The sequence below is a fragment of the Drosophila yakuba genome, chromosome 2R (genome assembly GCF_016746365.2).
Source record: "Drosophila yakuba strain Tai18E2 chromosome 2R, Prin_Dyak_Tai18E2_2.1, whole genome shotgun sequence".
Taxonomy (NCBI): domain Eukaryota; kingdom Metazoa; phylum Arthropoda; class Insecta; order Diptera; family Drosophilidae; genus Drosophila; species Drosophila yakuba.
Genome location: NC_052528.2, coordinates 13,566,381 through 13,590,831, shown reverse-complemented (window position 1 = coordinate 13,590,831; position 24,451 = coordinate 13,566,381). Strand labels below are relative to the sequence as shown.

General features: G+C 41.6%; 3 protein-coding genes across 6 annotated transcripts in view; 1 reads left to right on the top strand and 2 right to left on the bottom strand.

Annotated features, from left to right (window-relative positions):
• The window catches only part of LOC6530487 (cilia- and flagella-associated protein 91), a 36,055-nt gene extending 21,427 nt beyond the window's left edge, over positions 1-14,628 (bottom strand). Inside the window, exons 1-3 of one of the 4 annotated variants that reach the window (XR_006245161.1) lie at positions 13,836-14,628; positions 5,818-5,958; positions 5,197-5,254 (exon numbers count right to left, since the gene is read on the bottom strand). Coding sequence is in view for 2 of the 4 variants with exons in the window: in XM_039373230.1 (XP_039229164.1) it covers positions 5,840-5,958; positions 13,836-14,133 (417 nt within the window). In the remaining 2 variants the exon portion in view is untranslated. Of the gene's footprint in view, positions 1-4,744; positions 4,916-5,196; positions 5,255-5,817; positions 5,959-13,835 lie in introns of those variants that run through there. The other 3 variants (XM_039373230.1, XM_002091366.4, XM_015197202.3) reach the window with 3 other exon arrangements.
• Positions 14,629-20,871: 6,243 nt separating this feature from the next.
• LOC6530486 (U6 small nuclear RNA (adenine-(43)-N(6))-methyltransferase) lies at positions 20,872-22,182 on the bottom strand. The gene is made up of 4 exons (XM_002091365.4): positions 21,988-22,182; positions 21,717-21,927; positions 21,253-21,664; positions 20,872-21,190 (listed from the first exon to the last, which is right to left on the bottom strand). Exons 1-4 carry the CDS (start codon positions 22,108-22,110, stop codon positions 21,019-21,021), a joined length of 918 nt encoding a protein of 305 aa, XP_002091401.1. The 5' UTR covers positions 22,111-22,182; the 3' UTR covers positions 20,872-21,018.
• A 78-nt stretch (positions 22,183-22,260) lies between these two features.
• LOC6530485 (zinc finger and BTB domain-containing protein 41) lies at positions 22,261-24,198 on the top strand. The gene has a single exon (XM_002091364.3). The coding sequence runs from the start codon at positions 22,322-22,324 to the stop codon at positions 24,146-24,148; it is 1,827 nt and encodes a 608-aa protein (XP_002091400.1). The 5' UTR covers positions 22,261-22,321; the 3' UTR covers positions 24,149-24,198.
• Positions 24,199-24,451: the final 253 nt, after the last annotated feature.

Below are 24,451 nucleotides of genomic sequence, written 5' to 3'. Positions count from 1 at the left end.
CTCGTCCAAAATCACCGATGCCCAAACAGAGACAACTCAAGCATTGAGATCCCTTCAATGCTTTCAATTTCCTGGCCGGAGTGAATTAATGGAGTACGGTGAGGCTCGAAAGAGGAAAATTCACGGCATACAAATTCCATTTAATGACCGAAAATCCTTAACTGAAATAAATTTGATTTTATTAACTGCGAAACAGGACTCGACGGCAGGGCACACGATTTGAATTCGCCAGACAATGGGACGGCGGCTCTGATTTAGGAAATTACATTTTCGGGCCTCATTGTTGGGGGGTTCGAAACAAATGAATTATGATGTGGCCAAACAAAAAAGAGAAGTTATTTCCTTTACGGCCACCAGGGCAAACCCCTTTCCAATCGGAAGCGAAACACGTGCGTGTGCCTTGTCAACGGGGCGTATAAATCTTTTCAGCTACTCAATCCCGATGACTGCCATCCATTAAAAGTGGCCGTGCCGCAATCGGACCCACTGCCATTAAATATTTAGGCAATTTGTAGATCTATAACGATTTGGCCCTAATGTGGGCTATATTTATGAGCATGCCCTGAATAATTCACCTTCAACCTCTCCTTCTCCGGATCGGTTCTGGACTTCCACTGGCCCTTCGACCATTGTGTTCGGCTTGGCGTTTGCGTTTGGGTAATTTATTAGCCACGTCTTTCAATATTTAATTGAATACGGTGTCGCAGCGTTAGACAAATGGCCAACTCTGCCGGTTGGCAGCTGGCGATGCGTGCCGTGAAAAGTGCTCTACTAAATTGCTGGCCAAGAGTTCTGGCCAGCTGGAGACCTTCGTGGGTTTATTAATAGTGGCACAATTTGGACTGGCAACCAGAGTGACGGATCTTCGGGCCATTGCACGTTACGGATTTAAATAGATATGTGCCGTAGAGCTCAGTCAGTCGACAAATGGAAATAAATGCTAGCCTACAAAGCCTTCGTATATATAGCACACAAAAATCCACTAAAATATTCCAACCAGAAGGTAGAATGCTATCAACATAGTTATCAAAACATGACAGCAAAGTTTCCAGACTACCTTTCATTTGAACAAAATCCTACTATTCTTAGAAAGTCCTTCCCTACAAACTTTCGATTTGATAGCTCAAAACTTTGACTATTAGCCATATGGCATATCTGTGGCCTAACTCTTATTAAACACTTCATCAGCTAACCAGGCAAACTACCCAAAAACTTGTGCTTGCGCTTAAGCCGAAGTGAAAGCCAAATTTATGCGTTGTTATGCGATGGCCTGGGGCTCTTAGTTGGGAATGCCCAACTAACCATCAAAGATGCAAAGTCAACACGAGCAGCCCGACTTCTTGTAGCGGAATGGCCCGAAAACTTTGGCGGAACACACGGCGTATGAGCAACGCAGCTCAGCTGGCAGTGCAACAATTTAACGCGCTGATTGACGAACAAACACTGGAGGGCTAAGCGGCCGACTTGGCCAGGACCTCGACTGTTTGTCAATGGCATTAATTATGTGGCAGAGTGAAAGGCAGAATAATGTGGGAATGGACCGTGGTGGCACAAGTGTTGGCACTAGTTTTGCATTAGAATTTGACGTGTCTGAGGTGTAAATGGTGTGTGTGTCTGTGTGTCTGTGCGTGTGTTTGCTGGGCATTGATTTGAAAATAGGAGTGTGTGGCCACAGAATAAACCAAAGGTAAAACGACAAAGGTGCGCCACAAAATGTGCTGTGCCGTTGTCAGAATACATATGAAATTGAATTATGGCAAACTGAATGCACAGCGCCAAAAGTCAAAGTCAGTGTCAACAGACGAGCAAACACGTATCCAATTTGTTAGGAGTAAATGGGTGGAGCCGTATACTTATGACAGTATCTGTATCTGTAGATGTAACTGTATCTGTATCCGTATGCAAAAGGGGGCGGTGATACGTCACTTGACATCTGTATAAACAGAAGGGGCGGTCGGAATAGCATACAGCATACAGCATACAATATGAAATGCTGCCAGGACACTCATGTCGCCCATTTTCCTCTCTCTGTTTTGTTGTTATGCGACTGAATGATTTCTTTTGTGAAATTGATAACTCTGTATACAGTGCAAATACTAGTATGTAAGCTTGTGTGTGTTTTCGTATGTGTGTGTGTGCATGAGGGGATGTCCTGTATGCGAGATGGTTTAAAATGCTTCTGATCCAGCCTGGCTTTGTGTTCTGCCTCAAGGCCTGCGGATTATTACAAATTAAAGTTGTGTAGGGCTCCAGGGCCAACTCTGATACTTTGACAAGGGATTTCGTGGAAACATATATTTTCGGTATTGTCATTGAGAAAATATTGAGCAGTCATGTGGTGAGATACGAAATTCTTTAAGTACGCACTTCAGCCAATTCAGACATTGAAGATAAGTTATGGCGCTTCCACTGAAGCTTGCGAAAAGTCATTAATTTTCGTAATAAAAAAGTATTCCTGTCAATTAACTCGAAAGAAGTCGAGACTCGAAAGATGGGTAAGAAGATAAGGTATATTTTTTGAAACATAAAATGATTATCTGGCTAAAAAGTATATAACTTTTACGTAAGGGTAGAGATATACCCAATTATGCAAGTGCTCAGCAAAAATGTCAACCTCATGCGAATAACTTTTAATAACCATATATTACAATTCCACTGAGCGAACACATTTTTTACACGTTATTTCCGTTTCCTGCGCTGTCATCCATCACATTTGCTTAATTTCATTTCGGTTGCACAAACGCTGTCGTGTCTGCATTTGCATAACTCCTCTCGTTTTGTTTATTCGTTTCATATTATGCGCTTAGCGGGTCTTGCCAATGATTGATTGGCCAAAAAGGCGGCACGACATTAGCCCCATATCCTTGACAGGGACCCCTAGCTCACGTAAAGCAAGTCATAAAAATATTTCACCGACCGAACAATAAAAAGTGAAAAGTGCCGAGCCGAAATAACAAAACGTTGTAGGTCATGTGTCATCTGCAGAGTCCTCAGTTCCGCTTTGTTTTCTTTTGCCTTGCACGGCGGCTCATATTGCATGTGGCATGTTTGTTTGCACTCCGCCGGGATATAGAGCCCATATACCATACCATACACCATATACCCAACACCAAACACTATACACCATATACTATATACCATTCAGCTGCGGGTGTGACGAACTTTAACACACCGAACAGTCGAACAGTTTTGTGTCCTGGCTGCCACGGGGCTTAGGTGGAATATTTAATTTTTGCTTTGTCGCACACTGTAGCAAATTCTCTATGGGGTGTGAGAGCAAAGTAAAGTGAGGCATTAATGAAATTCCCTCAAAGTTTGGCCAGCTGATGCACTGGAGCAGATGATCCCGAAAATGTTGGTGGGGCACAAGAATTTGGGATAACTTTGTCTTAGTTGCCGCTGACAGGAAATTGCCATTCGGAATTTTAATTTTGTCGCAAAAGAAAATTTAAAAAATTTCTTAAATATCTGTCACTTATATTTAGAAAGTATACTACTCCATCTATTATGATAAATTAAATAAATATATTTAGAATGTTGTTCTGCATTACCATCCAGCAACCTATTGAAATCTATTTTTATATTGAAAAATTCTAAAATTTTTCTTCTTATTATTTACGTTAAGTTTAAGTTTGAAATAATTGAAAATCTTAATACAAATCAAAACATGATGCTCAAATATAATTGGCTTAGTTTTAATATAATAAGTTGTTTCAAAAGTAAACTTATTATAATTTATAGCAGTCTGTACTTTAAAGGTATCTATAATTCTGTGACACTAATTATGTTTTACACTTGAGATCAACCATTTTTCGACCATCCCTCAAAAGATATTTTAAAGGATCTGTGGACTTCCTCAGCTCGCCGCTATTTTATTCCTCACCGCTCTACTCCACTTATCCTGATCCCTTCTGCCGCCTTTTTTAATGCCACTTAATTAAATTGGGCGCTTGGCTAAAAGAGCGCGGCTCAGCTGGAAAAAAATTGGACTGAAAAGCCCAAAAAGAATAAAAAAGAGCATCAACACTCAATCATTAAGACCACACAAAAAAGAAATGACAAATTGAATTGGGTCACAGAATGTGCACAACAGGAAATCTGAATAAATATTTCACTCAGGGATGTCCTGAGAAGACCTATAATTACCATGGTATGTTGATGTACATAATAATAAAATCAAATATGCCAAGTTTGGGCGTCAATTCTAAGCTGATTAGATGCAAATGGCTGTGATAAAGATAAAAATACCAAATCAATATCCAACTAAGTCGTTACTCGGCCTCAGCCTCAGCCTCAGCCTCTGCCTCACTCTTAGCCTCAACTCATCCGACCTCCGATGATGACACTTCAAAACAAACTACACACAGCCGAAGAGGGAAAAATTGCAAAGCCCGGGCAGATTTTATGTTATTTTTATGTTAAAAATAGAGGACCAGCGAAGGAGCCTAAGGACTTAGCACTGCGAAGAGTCCTCGGAGGGGCAGAGGGCGCAACACACAAAAGTTTTATTTATTCATGGGCACGGAGGACTGGTGTGCGTCACCAGGAATCAGCAGCTGAGATGTGTTACCCAACTGGATGCCAAGGAATATTTATTTTACTATCGGAATGTTTCAGATTTTTACGCCCACGTTCAAGTGAACACCTGCAAGTCGTAAAGGTAAAAACCCACAAAATGCTGCATTTCAAACACTTTATTTGATTTTGAATTCAAAAATGTATGCGAAAGTTGCTTTCAAGTTACCTTGGCTCCGCTGCAGAAGGATTCAGCACAAAACACGGACAAACCGATAGTTTGCTTTATTCTATTAATATTTAAATTCGCGCGCACTTTCCCTTTTGCTGGGTTCAAAGGACTTCTTCTCTCTTTGGGGCAACCTATCGAACCGAACGCTCCGCTTGATTTGTGAAACTGGCCTCGTTTGCCCAGTGGGTTTGGTTAAAAACGTGATTCTTTTGGCCCTGTTAACCGTTCGTGCGTCCGACTTCGGCTGCCGATGTTGCCTTTGGGCCACTGTTAACTGGTCTTGACTGAAACGGTCCGGGAAACGAGCCGAAAGTAGGTCTGAGTGAGAAATTAATCGGGGAGCATTGAGTGAAGTTCGCAAAGCTTTGCCAGCTTTCAGGAGCTTTCCCAGCAATTTCCCCCTATTTTTCCAAGGCCACAAATAAATGGAATTTTAACATTTTAAATACCTGTTTGTGTTGTGAATGTATTGCTGTTTTCGGTAAAATATTAAATGCCAATAGTTACCTGGAAATACAACAAATGAAATGGAAATCAGTTGAGGTCAACAGAATAACGAAACACATTTAAAGAAATCACAAGTAACGATTAACTCACTAATAAAGGGACTTTATAGATAGACACATAAACTTTGTCAAGCTTTGTTAGTTATTGTAAGTTATGGAAAGGAAGTCAAGCTTTGGAAAAGCTTTTTGGTTAGAAAAAGTGTTGCCAGCTTAAAGTATTTATTAGAAATTTTAAAAAAGGATATTTTAGAAAGTCTTTAGAGAGAAAACATGCCAATTTTTACGGACTAAATACAATGTTAGTAGAGTTCGATATTCTAAGAAAAAGGTTTAAGTGCGTGCATTTAGGAAAAGTCTGTCCATTTCATGGCTACTTTGATGAAGAGTTTAACGTTTTTATTAGTATTAACTAGGAACACCAACAACTGCATAAACATGATTAACAACAACAACAGCGACACACTTAGAATAATATCTAGCTAAAAGAATTATTGGCTAGAGTTTCCGTTTGTTGTCGCTGAATTGACAACAAAGGCAGATAGATATCTTTGGATAATCACACACCAGTCGAGGGATTTGCTGTTGGCTAAAACGAATTGACATCGAATTTAAAATCGAGATCCAAATTTTTCAAGGGATTTCGATGGAATTTTTTGCTGCCGTGATGATGATGGTGATGTGGTATCAGTATCTCCACCTCCGGTTCTTCATCGGTTTTTGGTTATAACAAGTTTTTTCGAATCATTTATCAAGATTTGTGTGTGTGTGTTTAAGAATAAATACAGAAGAAAAACCATTAAAATTGCCATCAATAATAGAGAAAAATATATTTGTTTATGTCTATTAATGAAAAGTTATGCAATCAGAAAGAGAGACAGCGAATAAGCTAATGAAGTGGGTGAATTAAATGTGTATTGAAGCAAAGTGAATGTCGAGAACAGTTGCACATTCACATTCACATTGACATGACACACGCAATCACAAATGTACCAAATGAAAACGTTGCGTATACGTGATATTTGTTTATACAAGTCAATTTCAACGGAACACGCACTCTTCGCCAGCTTGACGTCCATTCGCATTAGAATTGCCCTTTGTCACAATTTTCCACAGCTGCCTTTTGCCCAAACTCCGTCTCCAACCCACCTATCAACTATCAACGCCCGGCAATAACATAAATTTTCAGCTAATTTCCTGCACACTCAACTTTTTAATCATATAAATAGCCATAAACTGCAAGTCGTTGGTTATATCGAAAAGTTTCGCTTTATTGCGACTTTGTCTGGCACAAAAGAAGCAAGAAAACTACCGAAATGAAATAAGAGCTCTTGAAGTCAAGACACTTTGTCTCTATGAATGCCTTTGTGGGGGCGTATCTATGGGAAATAGCGTTTCGCAGTGAAGTTATGGGAGAAAAGAATTGCCGAGTGGAGTTGCAAAAGTTCAACTTGGGATAAGTGCGTTCCTGAGTACGCAATAAAAGTTTGTATACCTGCGAAGTGGGTATGCGCACTTTTACTGACATTTTTCAATGCTTGCACATATGTATCGTAATTATATCACAATCAACTGGCATGTAGAATTAAACCTAGTTAATATAGCAATTCTCTTTTTACTTGTTACCAAATTGGATTAGGCCTGAATTGGGGTGTCGCTCTTTCGGTCACTCAAACTTTTCCATTTAGTTGCCATTCAAGCACCGAAAAAGTTTGTCGGCAAACCAAAAGCGATTACCCCGATGTGGCAGCCAATAAATTTCGAAACAATATCGATTATGTGTTTATAAATTATATACTCGTGCACATAGGCGCAAGTTTTGCTTGCGGCCAGACTTGGGAAATTCATTACGGAATTAGCTCGGCTCCAGCAGTTTTCATTTCCCATTTCCCATTTCCCTGTGCAAGCCGGCGGCCAAAAGCATAAAAGCATTATGAGCCCGGCTGGCAATGACAAGGCACCAACACAAGTATGCCCTATCATGCACACACACACACTTAGACACACACACACACATTTGTGGACTGACAGCACTAAGTAAAGTCTACTCCAAGTTAGACATCGCACAGACGGCTGCCTGCCCCAACTTGTTACCCAAAACTTTTAATCAGCCCCGAAAAAAGAAAACTTGGGCCCCCTTTTGGGGGCCACAATTATTGTAGAATTTGCTGAGCAACAAAAACATAATCAACTTAATTGCATAGAGTACGCTATGCAAAGCCAAAGGATTCCAAAAGGCAAAGGATTCGGCTTAAGAATTGTGTAGGTAGGTAGACTGGGCAGTAATCATTGAATATTACCTTAAAAGAAAGAAAATTAAAGAACCTTAAAACAAAGAAAATTAAAAGAGTTTAGTAATATTAAAAGTTTTAGAAGCATATTTTTAAGGATTGCTTAAAATAATTTATATTAAAATTAGGATAATTTTAGTATGGTTAATCAGCAATATTACAAATAATATTAAAAATATTAATCTGATTTTAGATAAACATGCACGAAGCCTTCAAGCCAAACTGCAATTGTGCGACTCTTATCAGCTCATCAAGCTCATCCCAAGGGATTACAACCCTTGTTGCCAATCGAATTTTTCATCAATTTGTGAATATTCAAGTGTGCAAAAGTATGGCCAACCTATGGAGCCCATGCCACTGGAGCCTACGAGGAACCTAAGCTGATGGGGTATATCGGCGCCACGTTTATTGTCGCTGGCGTCGAAATCATGTAGTATGGGGTTGTATGCTCGATTGCTACTTTATGCTTTGCTGCTTTGGTGCCCCAAATCGTACGAGTATCTTGCCATTGCCGTAGCTGGTTGCTGGTAATACAATCAATTTCCGCTTTGTTTGTCAGGGAAACTTGGCGGGGAAAGAACGTGAAAGTGGCCCAGTGCTTTGGCTTATTTTCCGCGCCCCTGTTGTTATCGCTGTTGTTGTTGTTGTTTGGTAAGCGGAAGCAACAGCTCAGCTGCCAATATCGTTCAAATATGACGTATACGTAACGTTGCCCGCCCACCCAGCATTGAACCCAGACAGCCAGCCAGCCAGCCAGCCAGCGGGGCCAGCTTGTTAACTACCAAGTAGACAATTTTTAATTAAATTTGCCATTATACAGCCGGATATATATGTATGTACGCAATATCCATTATCGTGTTTGAGGATAACAATGGATGGCACTTCATTAGTCGCCTGTTTGGCTGCTCGGGGCCATTTTACCGCTTCAGTTGGGTTTTCGGTTGGAATGCGGCTGGTAGGGAATGTCTGGCATTGGCTTTGTGCAATTAGCCTTTACTCGTATGTAGTGGGCTCTTGATTGGGACACACACACACAACTAAATCGAGAAGTGGAGCAGTCACAAAAATATTTTCCAATTTGTTGGGCTCCAAATTGGGCTATGCGTGCTCTAGATTTTGATATTTTTAGGTGTTGTCTTGAAAAGTTGTATAAATAAGAAATACAAGCCTATTTTCGGAAGCCTTGCCCTAATTAGGAAATGGGAAATCACTCGAATAAATAAGACATTATCATGACAATATCTGTTACCAGAATTGATGAGTCATAGAGGCACTGAAGCAAATTGAGAGCACCATAAATTTGGCTTTAAACATTTTATTCCGGGCCATATAGCCTGACATTGGCAAAACGATATCAAATAATCGTTTTCAATTATTCACAGCTAACAGGCTGAATCTTCTTCGGCATTTGTATTATTCACAAGCACTGATATCCGTGAAATGTGTATCAGCACAAATACAAATTATATGCGCATACATTTGCGTCAAGTGACAAAAGCCAGCACAAAAGAGGGCAGATGTGTCGAGCTCCAACGATAAGCATCATAAATAATGTGGACATATCAATTGCTGCATAAGAAATTCATAAGCTAGTCCACAAAGTCGGAGCAAGCAAATGTCTAGTCTTTCTTAAACTGGGAATAGCTGGAGGACCTGAACAGTATATTCAAATAAGAAAAATAGCGGATAGATGTACAAAGAATATGCTTTTACTACCACGATATACTACCTAATGATCTACAGTAAGTATATAGCTTATATTGATAAGTGGATTTTATGCAGCAAATCTTTGTAGAGACTGTCTCTAAGAGCTCATAAAGAATGATTCCCAAAGGAATTTAGAAATAAGCGAAATCCTTTCGCGGAACGTAATGTGCCCAAGAATGTGGCGGAATGTCGAATTCCAGAGGGAGCATCAACAGTCAGTGCGGAAATGCTTCAATAAAAACAGAACAATGACAATAATAACGACCCAACCTGAACCTAAAAGCTGGATGGGAATGGCAATGGCAATGGTAATGGAAATGGCAATGGAAATGGCGGATGGTGGATGGTGGATGGTGAACACCGGATATGCCAGTCAGTGAGCGGGCGGAAAGCCTCGGCAAATGTCAATTTATCATTTCCGCTGGTGAGGCGACGCAAATTGCAGAGCTTAGGAAATGCTTTGCGCGCCTGTTTAAAAAGCATTTTAACAGGGCAAACACGCAGACATTAGACCCGCCACACACAGAAACACACATCACCATCCATAGAAATGGGCCCTAATGGTGCTATCCCCCTTTTGGCCCTGCCCCATTGTGGTATGCATAATTTTCGCTGGCTTGGCGCCGACTGTCTTCGGTTTGTGGCCATCCTGGAGTCGGACACAGATATTAAATATCATTCGGGCACGCATTTCTGGCATTTGTCCGGCTCTTTAATGCCGCCCCAGTGCCCAATTTTATGCATTTCTTTCGTGTAAATATGCCGCTCCCTTTCCATTCTTCCTCATAGCTTCCTCATATTATTCATATTTGTGGGCAAGGCCAATGCCAAAAGTGTATTTTTAGGTCGGGACAGGACACCCGTGTCCTGTACAATCCGCTCTCCCCGATGCCAAATTGAAATTAATGCGTTGGGCCAACGCGTCGGATACGTGTTATTTGTACGGCTGAATTGCCAAGCGCCCAGGAAAACCAAATGGACTGTGAACGTTCTGCTAAATTTGAATTTTAATGCTTTTGGCTACTGAAATTTAACGACTTTCGGTATCTTGGCGTGAAAATATTTTATAGTTATTGATTTTCGGGCTGTCAACGTCAATTGGCGGCGGAAAAGGTGCCTTTTTTACGCCTTTAAAATGATTGAACAATAAAAGTAAGTGGATAAATATAAATATTTATGGCATCGCTGTGGACGTTCTATATTTATTTAATGAAAATGGCCGAAATTGACAGCAGAATGGTAAATACTTTCAAAGATTACACAGCGCAGTTTATTTGAATCACTACAATTATTTATTTAAGTTCTTAGGAAATTCAAATTTGTATTCATTTGTTATTATTCAAATTTCCTCTGTTTGCATAATTAAATTCTTCCCTACCCCTCGGCACCGCCAACGCCCAGCTCTCCTCCCTCTGCCCATCAGGTTATCAAAAGGACACTCCCAGGAACAGGAATTGCGCTAATTAGAACGCCAACAGCCACGCACATCATCAACTTGCCCGCCATTTGGCCACGAATCGGTATATTGCCGCACCCATCTTGCGGCAAGTGTAAACAAAATGCGTGTACGTGTTCCACAGAAAACTATTTGCTCAATAAATCAAATTGACTGCTCGGTGGCGAGTAGAGCGATATATGTACACCCAATTAGTTAAACATTAGCAGGACATTGCGGCATAATAAACCAGCTGGAATAAGCTCAGGCCGAGCCACAAGAAGCACGCCTCAGGAATTGTCGAAAATATAATTAAAATTATGCAAATTTGAGCAATAAACGTAAGTGTCTCTGCCTTATGTCTTTTAAGGAACCCAAACTTTTTTTAATCTGCCGCTAATGTATGCTTTTGTGCGTCAGAGATTGGATTTGCATACTCTTATGCAGGATATATGGAATATGATTTAACATACATAAATACTTTTTATAAGACAGTGTAAATAAATGTTACAGCATTGAAATTAAATAATAAAAAAACAATAAATCATATCTAACTTAAGTGAACATATAACACAAAAGCAGTAGTTACCACTGTTTACTATTTTTAGCTATTTTCTTCACTTAACAAAACTGTAGTACAAATCATGATATTAAGCTATTTAGCTATATTTAGACTATTAAGTCACAACCACTTTAGAACTTAAGCCTAAAATATCCCCTATAGAGCATCCTATGTCAGGGATAATTCCTTACAGCCAGTTAGTGTGTGTGTAGAGTTTAATTGCTTGTCTTCGGCAGGATAAAGCAACACTGGGTGGCACTTATTTGCGTTTCGCATTAAGCAAGGCAACTGAAAAGGAGCTTAGCAAGGACTTAGTGTGTTCCGTCGCCTTTCCTCTCGTGTTTGTTGGCTTAGGCTTATACTTTGCATGAGTTGACATCTTTATTGCCAATTTATGTCCTTCCTGGCCCATTCGCAATTCGCAGGTAATTCCGCTTTGGGCGTGTCCAAGCTCAAAGGGAAGTGAAATAAAACGAAGCGGACCTCGTCATCGCCATTTCTTAATTACTTGACAGACCGCGAAAAAAGTACCCCGTTTCTGCTTGAGCATTTACGGATTTATGTTTTTAATTTCGTTTCACTCGCAAGCGGAATAAATTTAAAATACAGCCTACGTGTTTGTTTTACAAAATGTTTTGGGTGGCGGAATAAATGGCGTAACCGGGCGGCAGTTTTATGGTTGATTTGGGTTTTCGCTTCTTTTCGTTAGTTTATTTGTATGTTTTATGACGCTTTTCTTTTACGCTGCTGCAGAGGAAAATCAAAAAGTTTGAGGAGCGGAGCGGCCTAAACTTTATAGTGAGCCACTTTATGGTAAGTAAAAAGATAAGGCAGCTGGCGAATATTTATGAACCACAACAGCCCAAATGAAATTGAATATTGAATAGTATTTCGGAGAAGCGAAGAATTCATTTCATTTCCATTGCTACCCACAAACTTTCAAGGATTATACAGAATATTTCCGAGTTTCCAAGAAGCCCCAATTAGCTGAGCTAATTTCAAAGCAAATGTTACGAGGAAAACCAAGTGAACAGCACACATAAACCAACAAATTAGAAGCTGTTGGCAGCGGGAAAATTGCTAAGCAATAATTATAATTTGTGGCATTAAGAGGGAACGAAATTTTCTGGCTAACTTTTCCGTTGCAACCAGCCATTGATAAAGTGTCGCTACACAATTTATCAGCACTCCCTGCGGGAAACTGGGAAATGAAAATTGGGCGGAAGGCGGGAAAACGTGGGGAAAACGACGGCTAAACAAACAGTTACTGCCACTACTACTGCTGCTGCACCTGCCACAAGGGAAAAGGGAAAGCTGGCTGTGGTAATTTATGAGTCAGTCTCTGGAAACGCTGTGCGCCTCGTTGGTTTTTCACATTTTTATTATTTCAAAAAGGAGCAAATAAACCGCACAAAGTTCCTCCGTTTTTGAGGTTTGCAAATGGAATTAGCCCCCAAACTTTGCATCCAAATTTGCGCTGAGTAAGAAGTTATTGTGGTGAAAATTTAAATGAATAACTTAGTAAATTGAAAATAATTGGAAATGTATGCATTTTCAGAAGGAAAGTATATTAAATTGCTGGGGAATTATGGAAGCCTCTAAAGTCATTTTCGTGGCCCAACAATTTTAGTTATTAATCCAACTTAAATTTTATTTCGTAAAAAGATCATGAATGACGCCTTATAAGTGTATGAAAAATGTAAGTTTATGAATTGTAAGCAAATATTGTAGCAAATTAAGCACCTTTTTATGTATTTCGTTAAAGTTTTTTCCCTGAAGCAAAGTAAACGCTATTATCACGTATCGTAAACTCAACTTGTGCCCCCAAAAGCAAGCTATGGAATTTATATTATGCCGTGGCCCATATCGCTGGCCATAAAAGTGACTCCTGACTACGCTTATTAGATACCATAAACAGGAGCATATCCCACGTTAATGCGCAATGGGAGAAAAGAATGCCCAAGGCGACTGTGGAACTGTGGGACAACGAGGCGGCTACTTAACAAAGTTAAGTTACACAAATTTGCCATTGGGCGCATAAAAACGCTTGCGGATGTAGTGGCGTGTAATGGAGTGCAGTGTATATACCCCTGGCAAACATCTCTCTACGTATACATATATATATGTATACACTTAAACAATTCATATTTGCGACACCATTAAGCAAAGGGCCGCGGGGAGCCCGGAAAACAGGGGAAAATGGAAAAGTGCGAGCGAAAAGGCAACTCCGATAACGACGTACGCCCAGCGTGTTGATACAGTAAACAATACTGGACACAGGATTTCCATTCATCCACACACACACAAAAAAATACCCTTGCATTTTCAGACTGAATAAATATTACTGTCTATTATTTAAATTATTATAAAAATGTTCAATGAAAATTATAATTTGAAAATAAGAAAGTAGAGAATAAAGAAATTAATTGAGTTGTATAAATTTCTCTCAATTCTAAAAGTAAGGAAAAGCAGCACAATTTTCTGCTATGCTATTATTTTTTTGAGTGCAACCACACACACACACGCACACCGAATGTTGAACAGTCGTTAATGTGAATGTATTGGCTATCAGAGATTGAGCGGGCCTTACCTTCTTCCTCGTCGTCATTGAGCTCCGTGATTGCCGCCTTGTCGCAGGGACGGTCAATGCCATTTGTTGCTTCCGACCTGCCACTCCCCCCGCCAGCTGGGCCGCCCCCGTTGGCCGCCTTCACCTCGCCATTGGAGATAATTGAACTGGATTTGGCGTGATTGGTATGATTGCTGGCGGATGACTTGGAGGACTCGCCCTCCAGGGGAGGAGCACTGGGCTCCGGTTCGCCATTGCTGACCGCATCGATGGCGGCGCCATCCTTCGTCTTCAGCTCCTGGCTGGTGTTGCAGCCCATCTTACTGGATCGAGGATTTGGCAATGGAGTCTCTACGCTTGCAGTTGGCCTAGGTTACCCCTATTTTGTTTAATCAATTGCACACACACACTCGCACACCAACACACACAGTAGCACACACACACAAACACTTTTGCGAGCTGGAAACTAGTTTATAAACGATACTTGTTGTTTCTGGGCCAATTTGCACTTTGACTTTCACGATCCGAAACCTTTATCGCATTAAACGTTTACAAAAATACGTTGTGCCGTTGTTAAATTTGATGTTGTTGTTCAAAAAACTTGGGTGTTTACAAAAGTCGTTAGAAAAAGGTGCACAACCACAATTCACTAGCCAAAGACCTCGCACGGAACCGGAAGCGGAAACCAGCTGGATGGCAGACTCGCAGCGAAACTGACTGTCTCTGGCACAAGCTCAGGCACAACTGACTTTGACACTGAACGGCGCCGGCGACGCGTCCTCACTGCGGATGCCACGGACCCCGAATGCCCGATATCCCCATATCCTGCAGGAGCCGGAGTTTCGAGCTCAACAAGCAGCGACGCGCCAGCCGGCAGTCAACGGCACACAAAGCCCAGGGAAACAGAGAGCCAGGACCTCGCGGAGAGATAGGAGGCGAGAGAATTCTCTCTCGCACTCTCTCGCAGGACTCACAGTGGGCTAAAACAAATGGCTCACTTATATATTATAAGCAATTGAAATGAATTGGTTGATTATGTTATGAAAAATTACAATGTGAATGGAAATGAATATGAATATGTCAATTAATAACAATAAATGAATAATTTGCATTAGTATTTTATGAATGAATAAAATTACAATAATGTAAAAAAATGTGTTTGTATGAATATTTATTTTAAACAAATAATAGTTTACTCGTACCACTGTTTAACAAGGCTCCAAAAAAGAGACCCAAGAAGAGAGTGGCCTAGGCCAGGCGGTAACAGCAGCAGCAGCAGCTGCCTCTGTTGTTGTTAGCCAGCTCTGGCTGCAAACTTTTTCGCAAATAAACAAACCGACTGCCGAATTCCCGACTCACAGATACAAAGATACACAGATACGCACGCACACAGCCAGGCGAACAATGTGGCTTAGAGGCGCCGCAGAAAGCGTTGTGGTAGCAGCACAACCAGAATCCAAAGAGCGGCAAAGGCAATGGCATCATCATCGAGAAAGGAATGGCCACACTCACACCAGCGCAGGCCAAAGGACTCTCTCACACACACACACACATTGCGTGTAACCGGGCGCAAACAGCTGAATGAAAGGCCAGCCAAAATGAATGCAAATAAAAAGGAATACTTTCAAGCTGAAAACCTGGCCCATGAAAATATCAATGAGTACCGGCCGCTCCCTCGCGTATATACATATAGCAATTCATGAAATCAACTAGCTTTTACATCTCCTACAGCTCAGCTGTCATCTGACTTTCTTTATGCCTTGGCATTTAAATTGGGGAGTTGGCTCCTTGGGTCCCTAAGTGTGAGTGGAAACTCTGCAGTGGTGTGCGTGAGACAAATGAAATGGTTTAGTTCAGTGTTTTTCTCAGTAATTGTATCCGAAAATTTCTCTGCACATTCCAACAATTTCACTTCATTTGCCGAGCTCATCTGGGAAGTTTTGTACACGAATTAAAATGTAATTACGCTAATTTAACAATTTAAATTTGATTATTCAAATGGATAGTTGGGAAAGCAGTAAGGTTTTGTCCAAGTGTAGGCCACCTTTTATCTTAGAGATAGTACCATAATAGTAAAGATAAAGTGCGCATAGTCTAGTTGAAGTGCAAGCCACGAATACTCGTAAAATGGGCGATACTTAAGCCTTGGGGCAATTTTAATCAAAACTTCCCTGGCCTGCCCACAAAATGAATGCCACATATGTATGTACATATGTTATTATATTACAGATGTCTGAGCATATGCAAATTAGACTCACATTGCAAACGCGGCACAAATGGGCAGAATAAACAGGCCGAAATGGGGCAGAAACAGGCTGAAAGGCCTGGGTAAATATGTACCAATAACAGAAAGCTCTGTTTTAAACACAATAAAATTATGAATTAAAGCGAGGCTATTTAATTAACATGTCCATTAAGAGGTCCAGCCATGATAAAACAAAAAAAAAAACTGGCCAAATTAATTGAGTTTCAATGGACATAAATTCCACCAGGGCTTTCTGAATTGGGATTCAAATTTAATAAGAGCTCCCAAAAGAGCAGTGACAAATGAATATTGATTGAAAATCGTGCCAGAAGCAAATGGAACACAAAATCGCAGTTGCAAAACCACAGATTTAAGTTTTCCACAATTCCCTTTAAAGTTTTGTAAATTCTCGAGCACGTTGGATGCCAAAAAGGCTAGCAATTAAGTGCGAGGGACTCGCATCCCTTCCAGCCGTTGCACTCTGGCAAACAAAAACAGGATGGGTCAGGACAAGGAGCAGAACTTGTCGCGGCTCCAAAACACTGATGGAAAAACAGCCTTAAAAGCGTGAATTCGCACACCCCAAAAATGCCGGGACAAACGAAAGAGCCCCAAAGTTGGTGGGAAAATCCAAGGGCGAGAATTCCAAAGTCCCTTGGCACTTGACTGCCACTTCATGAGGACAGAAACGACGGAGACACATAAACCCTTTCAAGTCCTGATAAAATGACTGACAACGCGAGTCTCTAGGCTCGAGAGTCTTGGGCCCAGAACTTTGCGCATCATTTGACAGCAGAAATGCCTAGGTCATTATGTTGCCCAAAAGATATAAATAGCTTTGTTTTTCAGATAAAAATGTTTAGCTTTTCGATTTTTCTTCATCTCCTTTCGTTCTTTGTGAGTGAAAATAAGAAAAATACGTATACGCCGCGTGGCTGCCCTTTGCTCTCTGCTGCGCCTCCTCGCAAATCATTTGCCGCCTCCTAAGTTTGCTTCTATTTTATTTTATTTATTATACCCATTACTCGTGGGCTGATAGGGCATGCTAGGTGCGTTGAGAAGTATGTAACAGATGGACCCTTTAAAGTATACATATACTTGATCATGATCACTAGTTGAGATCTCAGCTATACTATTTAAATAACATTAGACATTCAGATGCCACTGGTAGTAATGGGTATCTGATAGTCGAGGCACTCGAATATAGCTTTACTCTTGTTTTTTTTTTTTTGGTATGTTTTGGGCTTTCCTCTCGGGACTTCTGGCAAATGGAAAGTTCTTCGCATGCTTTTTGCCGTCATTTTGCAAGTCTGGAGTTCAGCGGCGCGCAACAATTTTCAGGTCTACTTGAAGAACTGACAGCGAGCAAATAAATTTAAAGTGAAGTTTCGTATGTGCTCCTGCGATATTGGGCTTAAGGTTCTCGCAAACAGAATCCGATTTTCATAAGTACTTGAGCAGAGCGGAAACTCGCCGAGTAATTTATCCGTATTCCGTTTGCGCGGCTTAACTCCTCCATTTCCGCTCTTTTGTTGGTTTTTATTTGCCAAGCTCACAGTTTTCCTACAAGACAATTTATTCGCATGCCTGTCTCATTATTTATTCGACTTTTCACCTTGACCGTGTCCTTGCTCCCGCGTATTTCCCATAACTGACTATCTGATGTCATGTCGGCGAGAAAAGCGTTTCTTTTGTCATCACTTTTTCCATCTTCCTCGTTGATTTGTGGCAACATAGAAAGTCGCTAACGGTAATTGAATTAGGCCAGAAATGATATATCCGCATATATTCCCTGTTGTTCTCCTGACGATGACAATTAATCATACGCAACGTTGGAAAGGCGGTGAAATGGAATATCCAACGTACGTGGGATTTAATTAATTGTGTGTTATTAATGATCAGGCTAGCACAGGAGTTCTTATTATTGAAATAATGGCAAGAAAAAAGATCTTATTATTTCAAACTTTGCATTTTATTTAAAAAAATATTACTTTGCATGGAAATTTGACAACAAAGGAGCTTTGAAGGAGCTACAACCATCGCATGGCTAGCAGCATTCATATCCGATAACTCAGCTCTTGGCCAAATGCCAAGCCAATATTAGCCGGGAATATGAGCAGACAGTAGTTGGCCAAGAGGGGCTGGCGGATCGCATCGAATCGGTTTGTCTGGCAGACAAGCGGCAAACCAAAAAATGACAGTTCGGATGTCAGGAGTGCTCGATGTTGACTTTAAAATCACATTCAAGAGTTCGCTCGGCACACTCAACCGGACTTGTAGCAGCAGTTCAATTACACGACTCCCTGCTGCATGCACCGTCTGCCACGCCTACCTACCCAGTCGAAAAGACCCACCCACAACTCCACCGCCCACTCACCCACACGGGCATGTTTATTGAAAGGTTACATGAATGACACACACGCCACAGAAACTGAAGCACCCACACAGACTTACTCCAACCGCAGACACACACACGCACACACACACACACACACACAGCGGCGTAGAAGGGAGTTTGGTAGGGGTTGGGCATTTTCGGAAAAATATAATTTAATTGCGTTCTTATTAATTCATTAGCATGTATTAAAAGGCGGCTTCTTGGTACAATTCGTAGGTTAATTATGTGTAAAGGTTTTTGATGTTTACCTTTAACAATACATATATGGCCTTAATATGAATTTTATTTGTTCTTAGTTTTATATACCTTAATATGGATTTTATTTGTTCTTAGTTTTATAGACTATGATGTCATATATAATTATATACTTCATATATTTAGTAAACTTTATTAATGGTATGTTTTCGATATTTATAACAATTCAATCCTATTTATTAATGAGCTACTAAATTATTCCCATACAGTTGAAATAATAGATACTTTCAATGCATAACCATAAGTTTTTCAGTCAAAGGGTTTTCAATTATTATTTCAAGGAAATCCCAACCCCCCTTGTGCACGCCACTGCACCCATCTCACACGCATATCAGCATTTGCATTGTCTGTGGGCACCCCCTTCGATTCGTTCCTTTTTTCCAGCTTTTTGGTTGCTTTTCATTGCATTAAGCGAATGTATCTGCATGCATATGCGGCACGACAATAGCCGTGTATGCAGTGGGGGCATGCAGTTGGGGCATGCAATGGGAGCAGCCCGCTGCCAATTGCAACAGACGCCGCCGTCTGGCAGCTCGTTACGTGCCATCACGAAAGGCCCCCATTTGGCGCCCAACTCCCAGCCGCAGTTCCCACATGGAGGCGCCTCTTAAAGACCTGTTTGCTTCGATTTAAGCTCCATTTTTTTTTTCGCTGGTCATTGCCTGCTTTTTGGCACCGCACTTCCTGTGTTTTCGGTTAGCCAACGTTCCGCTCCGATTGCCGGATGCCTGATGGATGATTTTTGGACAATTGATTGATGGACAAATTTTGCAAAAGTTGACAAAGATTTCAGGTCCCGCAGGCAGGAAACAGCCACGTGGTCATGGCATAACCCGCATAGCCATCTTTAATGGGTTAATTCGGAAAAGTCCAACCCTTGTGCCCTTTTATGCGGTTTTCACAGAAAGAAAATGTATTTTAAATTAATAATGATACGGCAGTAAACAAAGCAATTACTTATCTTCTTACAAAAGGTAGCATTAAAAATGTATTTCAAACCCAATTCCATAGACAAGCACTGAATATGGAGTTATGGTTCCACATAAACTTGTTTTCTAAGCCACTTAACGATGGCCAATAAAAGAGTCGAACCCAGTGACGAGCTTTTTTACGACTTCAATGGGGCACCTAGAACACACTCTACGTGACCTGAGGGTGTTTTTAATTAACAATTACCACATCAGGACGAGCCCAGAAACACGTGTCGAGTTCTGCGGCTTACCTCGGGGCCTTGGGTGCCTAAAATTAAGATAATAGCCGGTAAATTGAAGGGGCGTCCCAGCTGAAATCAGTAGAGGGGCTGCCCGCAACCGAATCTTGTTTCTAATTCCGAAGCGTGGGCGACTGCAAAACCCACAACATGAACGGGAAAACAACGGAAAACCAACTAGACCGCACCTAAACACATGACGCTGCCAGGCAGCCATCTATGCGAGCTTAAAAACCGACTGCTTGCATTTTAATTACGTTGTTCTTTACACCTTAACGTGTGGAAATGCCATAAAGGACAACAAAAACAAGTCGGCCAACGAAGGGCAGCAACAGTCAAGTCGTGAAAAGTGAAAAAGCCCCAAATGGCAAAGCGAAACTTTAGGAGGTTGAAAATGGGGATACCCTTTAAGGAATTCAGTTTAATTACTGACTTGGAATATACCTAAGGTAACAAATGGAATGTGGAGCATACTTTTTATGAATGCGTTTAAATGATCAAGAGAATATGGGTGTGTTGTACACTTCTAACTTAAGTGCCGTCACCACAATTTGATTCCTGCTTAAATATGCCTTATCTGCAAGGTATTTTTATGTCGAATAATTGGCTCACGACAAACGTGCCCGTGCAGCAATTAAAATGAGCTGTTTGCTATCCCACATGGTGGTCAAGCGAAGCGCCCGAATTCCCCGGCTCAAAGGTGTGGAATTGTCGGTGTGCTTAGTGAGCGTGTTTGCCTCCATTTCGGTTGCCATTCTGACTCCGTTTGCCTTTTTCCGTCGAAGTGTGTGGTCAGCTGTGGTCAATGATAAAAGCGAAACGATAATTTCCGTTCGTGGAGCTGGGTGGCAAAGTGAGCGTTGACATGCAAATTTCCATTTAAGGCAAAAGCTTTCTAGGTACCTCGTAATCGAGTCGCTTTTCGGACTGCCCAGTGTGAAGGTCATAGTTCATTTGAAAGATTTAACAATTCCTTAAAAACGTACATATATATTACAGCCTATAAAATTCCAATCTTATAAAATGGAAAGTATGTACAACCGCACAGCCCCAACCAACTGGAAGATACTCTACAAAAGCTAATGGTAACTTAATTTTATGATGTTGCCTGCCTTAGTGGCTCCGCGTGGAAGCTCCAGGCCACCGCCCACCGAGTGGTGTGTCCTTGATGGAATTCTGTGGTGGTGACATTCGCCACCTGCAGCTTCTGCAGGTAGTCCAGTATTCTTGGAACGTTGGCCTTGACGCCCAGCATCGTGGTGAAGATTCTGCGCCGCAAAAAGAAAACGAACGTTAATTCAATCTCAGCAGCTAATGAAGATGGACTCACCGCACGCGCTCCTTGTTTTCCAGACTCTCGTCTATGATGCGTTGCACAAACTGTACCTCGCCGCCCACGCAGGTGAGTTCCTCCTGGCTTCCAGTTCGGGCATTATTGGGTGCTGGTCGTCGCTCTGGATTCCTGGTATTGCCGCCAAAGGGATTTGGTAAGTTCGAGTCGAAGAAAGGTGGATTGCACAGGCAAAACTGATACTGCAACTTTTGCTGATCCTGCTCAAAATAGCTCTTAAAGATGTTCGTCTTGTCTGGCTGGGCATAGACTTCTACAAGGCTTTCCAGGTGATTTTTCTTTACATTCTCGATGGCGTACTCTATGTTTTGGAGTTTCGATTCCAGAGCCAACATGTGCCAACCATTTTTCTTGGCTCCCAGAAGTGAATAAATGCAGGAGGAACCGCAACCTGTAAAGGACTTGCTTAGTACATCACTATTACATATTCAAACCTAGCTTACCGATGTCTATACCCCGTATGTCCTGCAAATTGAGAGGTTCCATTAGATCCTCCAGCCACAAAATGTAATTCAAACGGAGTGCCAAAGTGGGTACCAAGCTTCCGGGTGCAAAATCCACATCTAAATCGTAGTATTCCTTTAACAGCATTTTGGTCAGCTCACGCAGCGTCTTTTCGTTGCGAAAGTTCACAGAAACTTTGCCATTGAGCTCCTAAATAAACAAAAGTTTATTAAATGTATTTTCAAGGCAATACAACTTGTTTGAACTTACCAATTGGCACTGCTCTCGAAAATCCTTGTATTTGATAGCCAGTTTTGTATAGTCGGGCTGTGTGCGTAACACGTTACGTGGATGCATACCGAATTTCTTTTTGTTTCCCTTAGTTTTTACCATGTTTTGGTTAAGAAATTACAATTAGCAATAAAAATGAAATGCCGCCGAAATTCGAACAGCTGTTTAGTGCAGCAGTCCGGCAACTCCAGAAGCCAGAGATGACACAAAGTCCATTCAATAGTTGGTAGTTTTATTAGGCATTTCTGTGGCATCAATGACTGGTCACACAGCCACTTGTTGATTCAAATGTTGTAAACAAAAAAGTAAACTAATGTCTTGGCCTGGCAAACTGCTAGTTACCTACGAAAACTTCACCGCCGATTTGCCAGTTCTCAGCATTGACAAGCAGCCAGATGGATGCCCCGCCTGCTGCAGCTGCAAGTGCAGGTGCTGTCGAGGATTTAGGGAGAAGTACGTGGCATTCAATGGCGAAGGAGACACCATATTTGGACCTGATTTCTCCAACCAGTTATGCGAAGACGTACAGAAAATTATGCGTTTCCGCAGCTCTGATGTGCTCGTTTTACTGCGAACAGCACAATTGCGGGATAATTTCTGGACCAATGCGTATTTTAAGGCTGATTTACAAGAAGATTTTCGAGTTATAATCAATGCCTTTGAAGACGAAAACCGAAACGTCCAATTGGAAAAGCTAGCTGCCATTCTGGATACAGTGAGCACCGGCTACAGACGAGCAGTTAGCCAACTGACTGGACAAGAAGCCCATGGAGCTCTGCGTCCCAAAATTGCTGCTTTATTCCTACCAGGACTACGCTGCGATTGCAATAAATGTGAGAAGCTGCCGTGGAAAAAGCTGCAGGACGTGGAGGATCACCAAAGGGTTCATCGCTACGCAGACAACTTTCACTGCCAGATATGCTTCAGGCGATTCTACCTGCAGCACTCATTGACCGCGCACATAATCAGGAAGTCAACCAGCTCGCAGGAACTCCACGAAAACAAAAGATACAAACGATTGCTGGAGGATCAGAAGTCACAGGAGCAAAAGGAACTGGAGTTGTCACCTGGCAGAGTAGAGGGTGTATTGGTGCCAGTTGCCAAGGACCTGCAGTCGTACTTCAAGGAGGAATCGAAACTGGCAATCCGAAAACGAACGACCTCTACCCTCAGCAAATGTCCAACCTGCGATCAGAACTACGGCTTCTCCTTCAGCCACCAGCTGCACATGGTGAAGCACAGACGGGCGAAGCTGGACACAAACTTCCCCTTTCACTGCTCCTTCTGCAACAGGTCGTTCCTCACCCGCAAGTTCCTGCTTAAGCACCAGAAGCGGGTGAGAACAGTCAGCACGCTACTCTATCGCCCATTCAAGTGCACTCACTGCACATGGAGATTCCAGCTGAAGTCCGCCCTCGATGCTCACGTACTGCGCATCCATGAGCGCAGGAAACCCTGTCTCATATGCAAACTACCAACGGCCCGTCTATGCTGTTCAGCTCATACCACCAGGGAGTGCAATAAGGCCTTGCAAAAATATCGGGATAAAATGCGTCCGTTGAGAGGAGCCCCGAAGGGCGGCCGCAGGAAGGGAGCCACGCCCGTCTGCGAAATCTGCAATAGGAAGTTCACGAGAAAGTTCTTCCTTAATGAGCACATGAACAAAGCACATTTGAACAAGAGGAACTTCACCTGCGAAATCTGCGGAGCGAATTTCTACAGCCAGGGCACCATGCAAACCCACCGGAAAGCAGTGCATCTTCTGATTCACACCATCAAGTGTGAAGTTTGCAATCTTACCATCAAATCGAAAGGAAACTACCTGAGGCACTGCAAGTCCCAAAGTCACAAGGATAACGTTCTTAAGCTTGGGAAATCTGATGACAACACGAAAGAAACTAAGCGCAAGCAGCGGTTTTCTCCTACTTCTAGAGCCACCGAGAAAAAGCTGGATTTTGGAGCAAGTTCCACAAACAGGGAAAGTACACATGGTTTTAAGAACTCGAAAACAAGTAGCAAATTGAAAAAACGGGTCAAACTTAAATTCTGCGAAACGTGTGGAATCTCAATTGTAGGAAGTATGCAAAGGCATTACAAGACCATGAAACATAAACATAACTTAAAGGCTCAGCAAAAATAATCAGAAATGAATCTAAGATGTTTAGTTTAATATAAATATATATACATAAATTGTTGCATACTTTCGGGTGTCTCAAAGTGAGCAGATCACGGTAGTGAGTTTCAAGGGTATTCTAGCTCTAGGGCCAGCACAAAAAAAAAATCGTGTACAAAAATCGTATTGCGTTACGAATCTGGTTTTTTATAATGTTTGCTAATACTTATTTGATATGAATTCTATTCTTGTGCGAATTCAAATGTTGCGCGGTTATCAAAGTTACTGAAATATACTAAGCCGCGGAAATAGTATTATCGAATACCAATC

Excerpts from the sequence above, each read along its gene's own strand:
- LOC6530486 (XM_002091365.4), bottom strand. The coding sequence starts at position 22,110 with ATGGTAAAAACTAAGGGAAACAAAAAGAAATTCGGTATGCATCCACGT. Across the intron at positions 21,928-21,987 it reads TTCGAGAGCAGTGCCAATTG|GAGCTCAATGGCAAAGTTTC; the intron begins GTAAGTTCAAAC and ends TTGTTTATTTAG. Across the intron at positions 21,191-21,252 it reads GAAAACAAGGAGCGCGTGCG|AATCTTCACCACGATGCTGG; the intron begins GTGAGTCCATCT and ends TTTGCGGCGCAG.
- LOC6530485 (XM_002091364.3), top strand. The coding sequence starts at position 22,322 with ATGTCTTGGCCTGGCAAACTGCTAGTTACCTACGAAAACTTCACCGCC.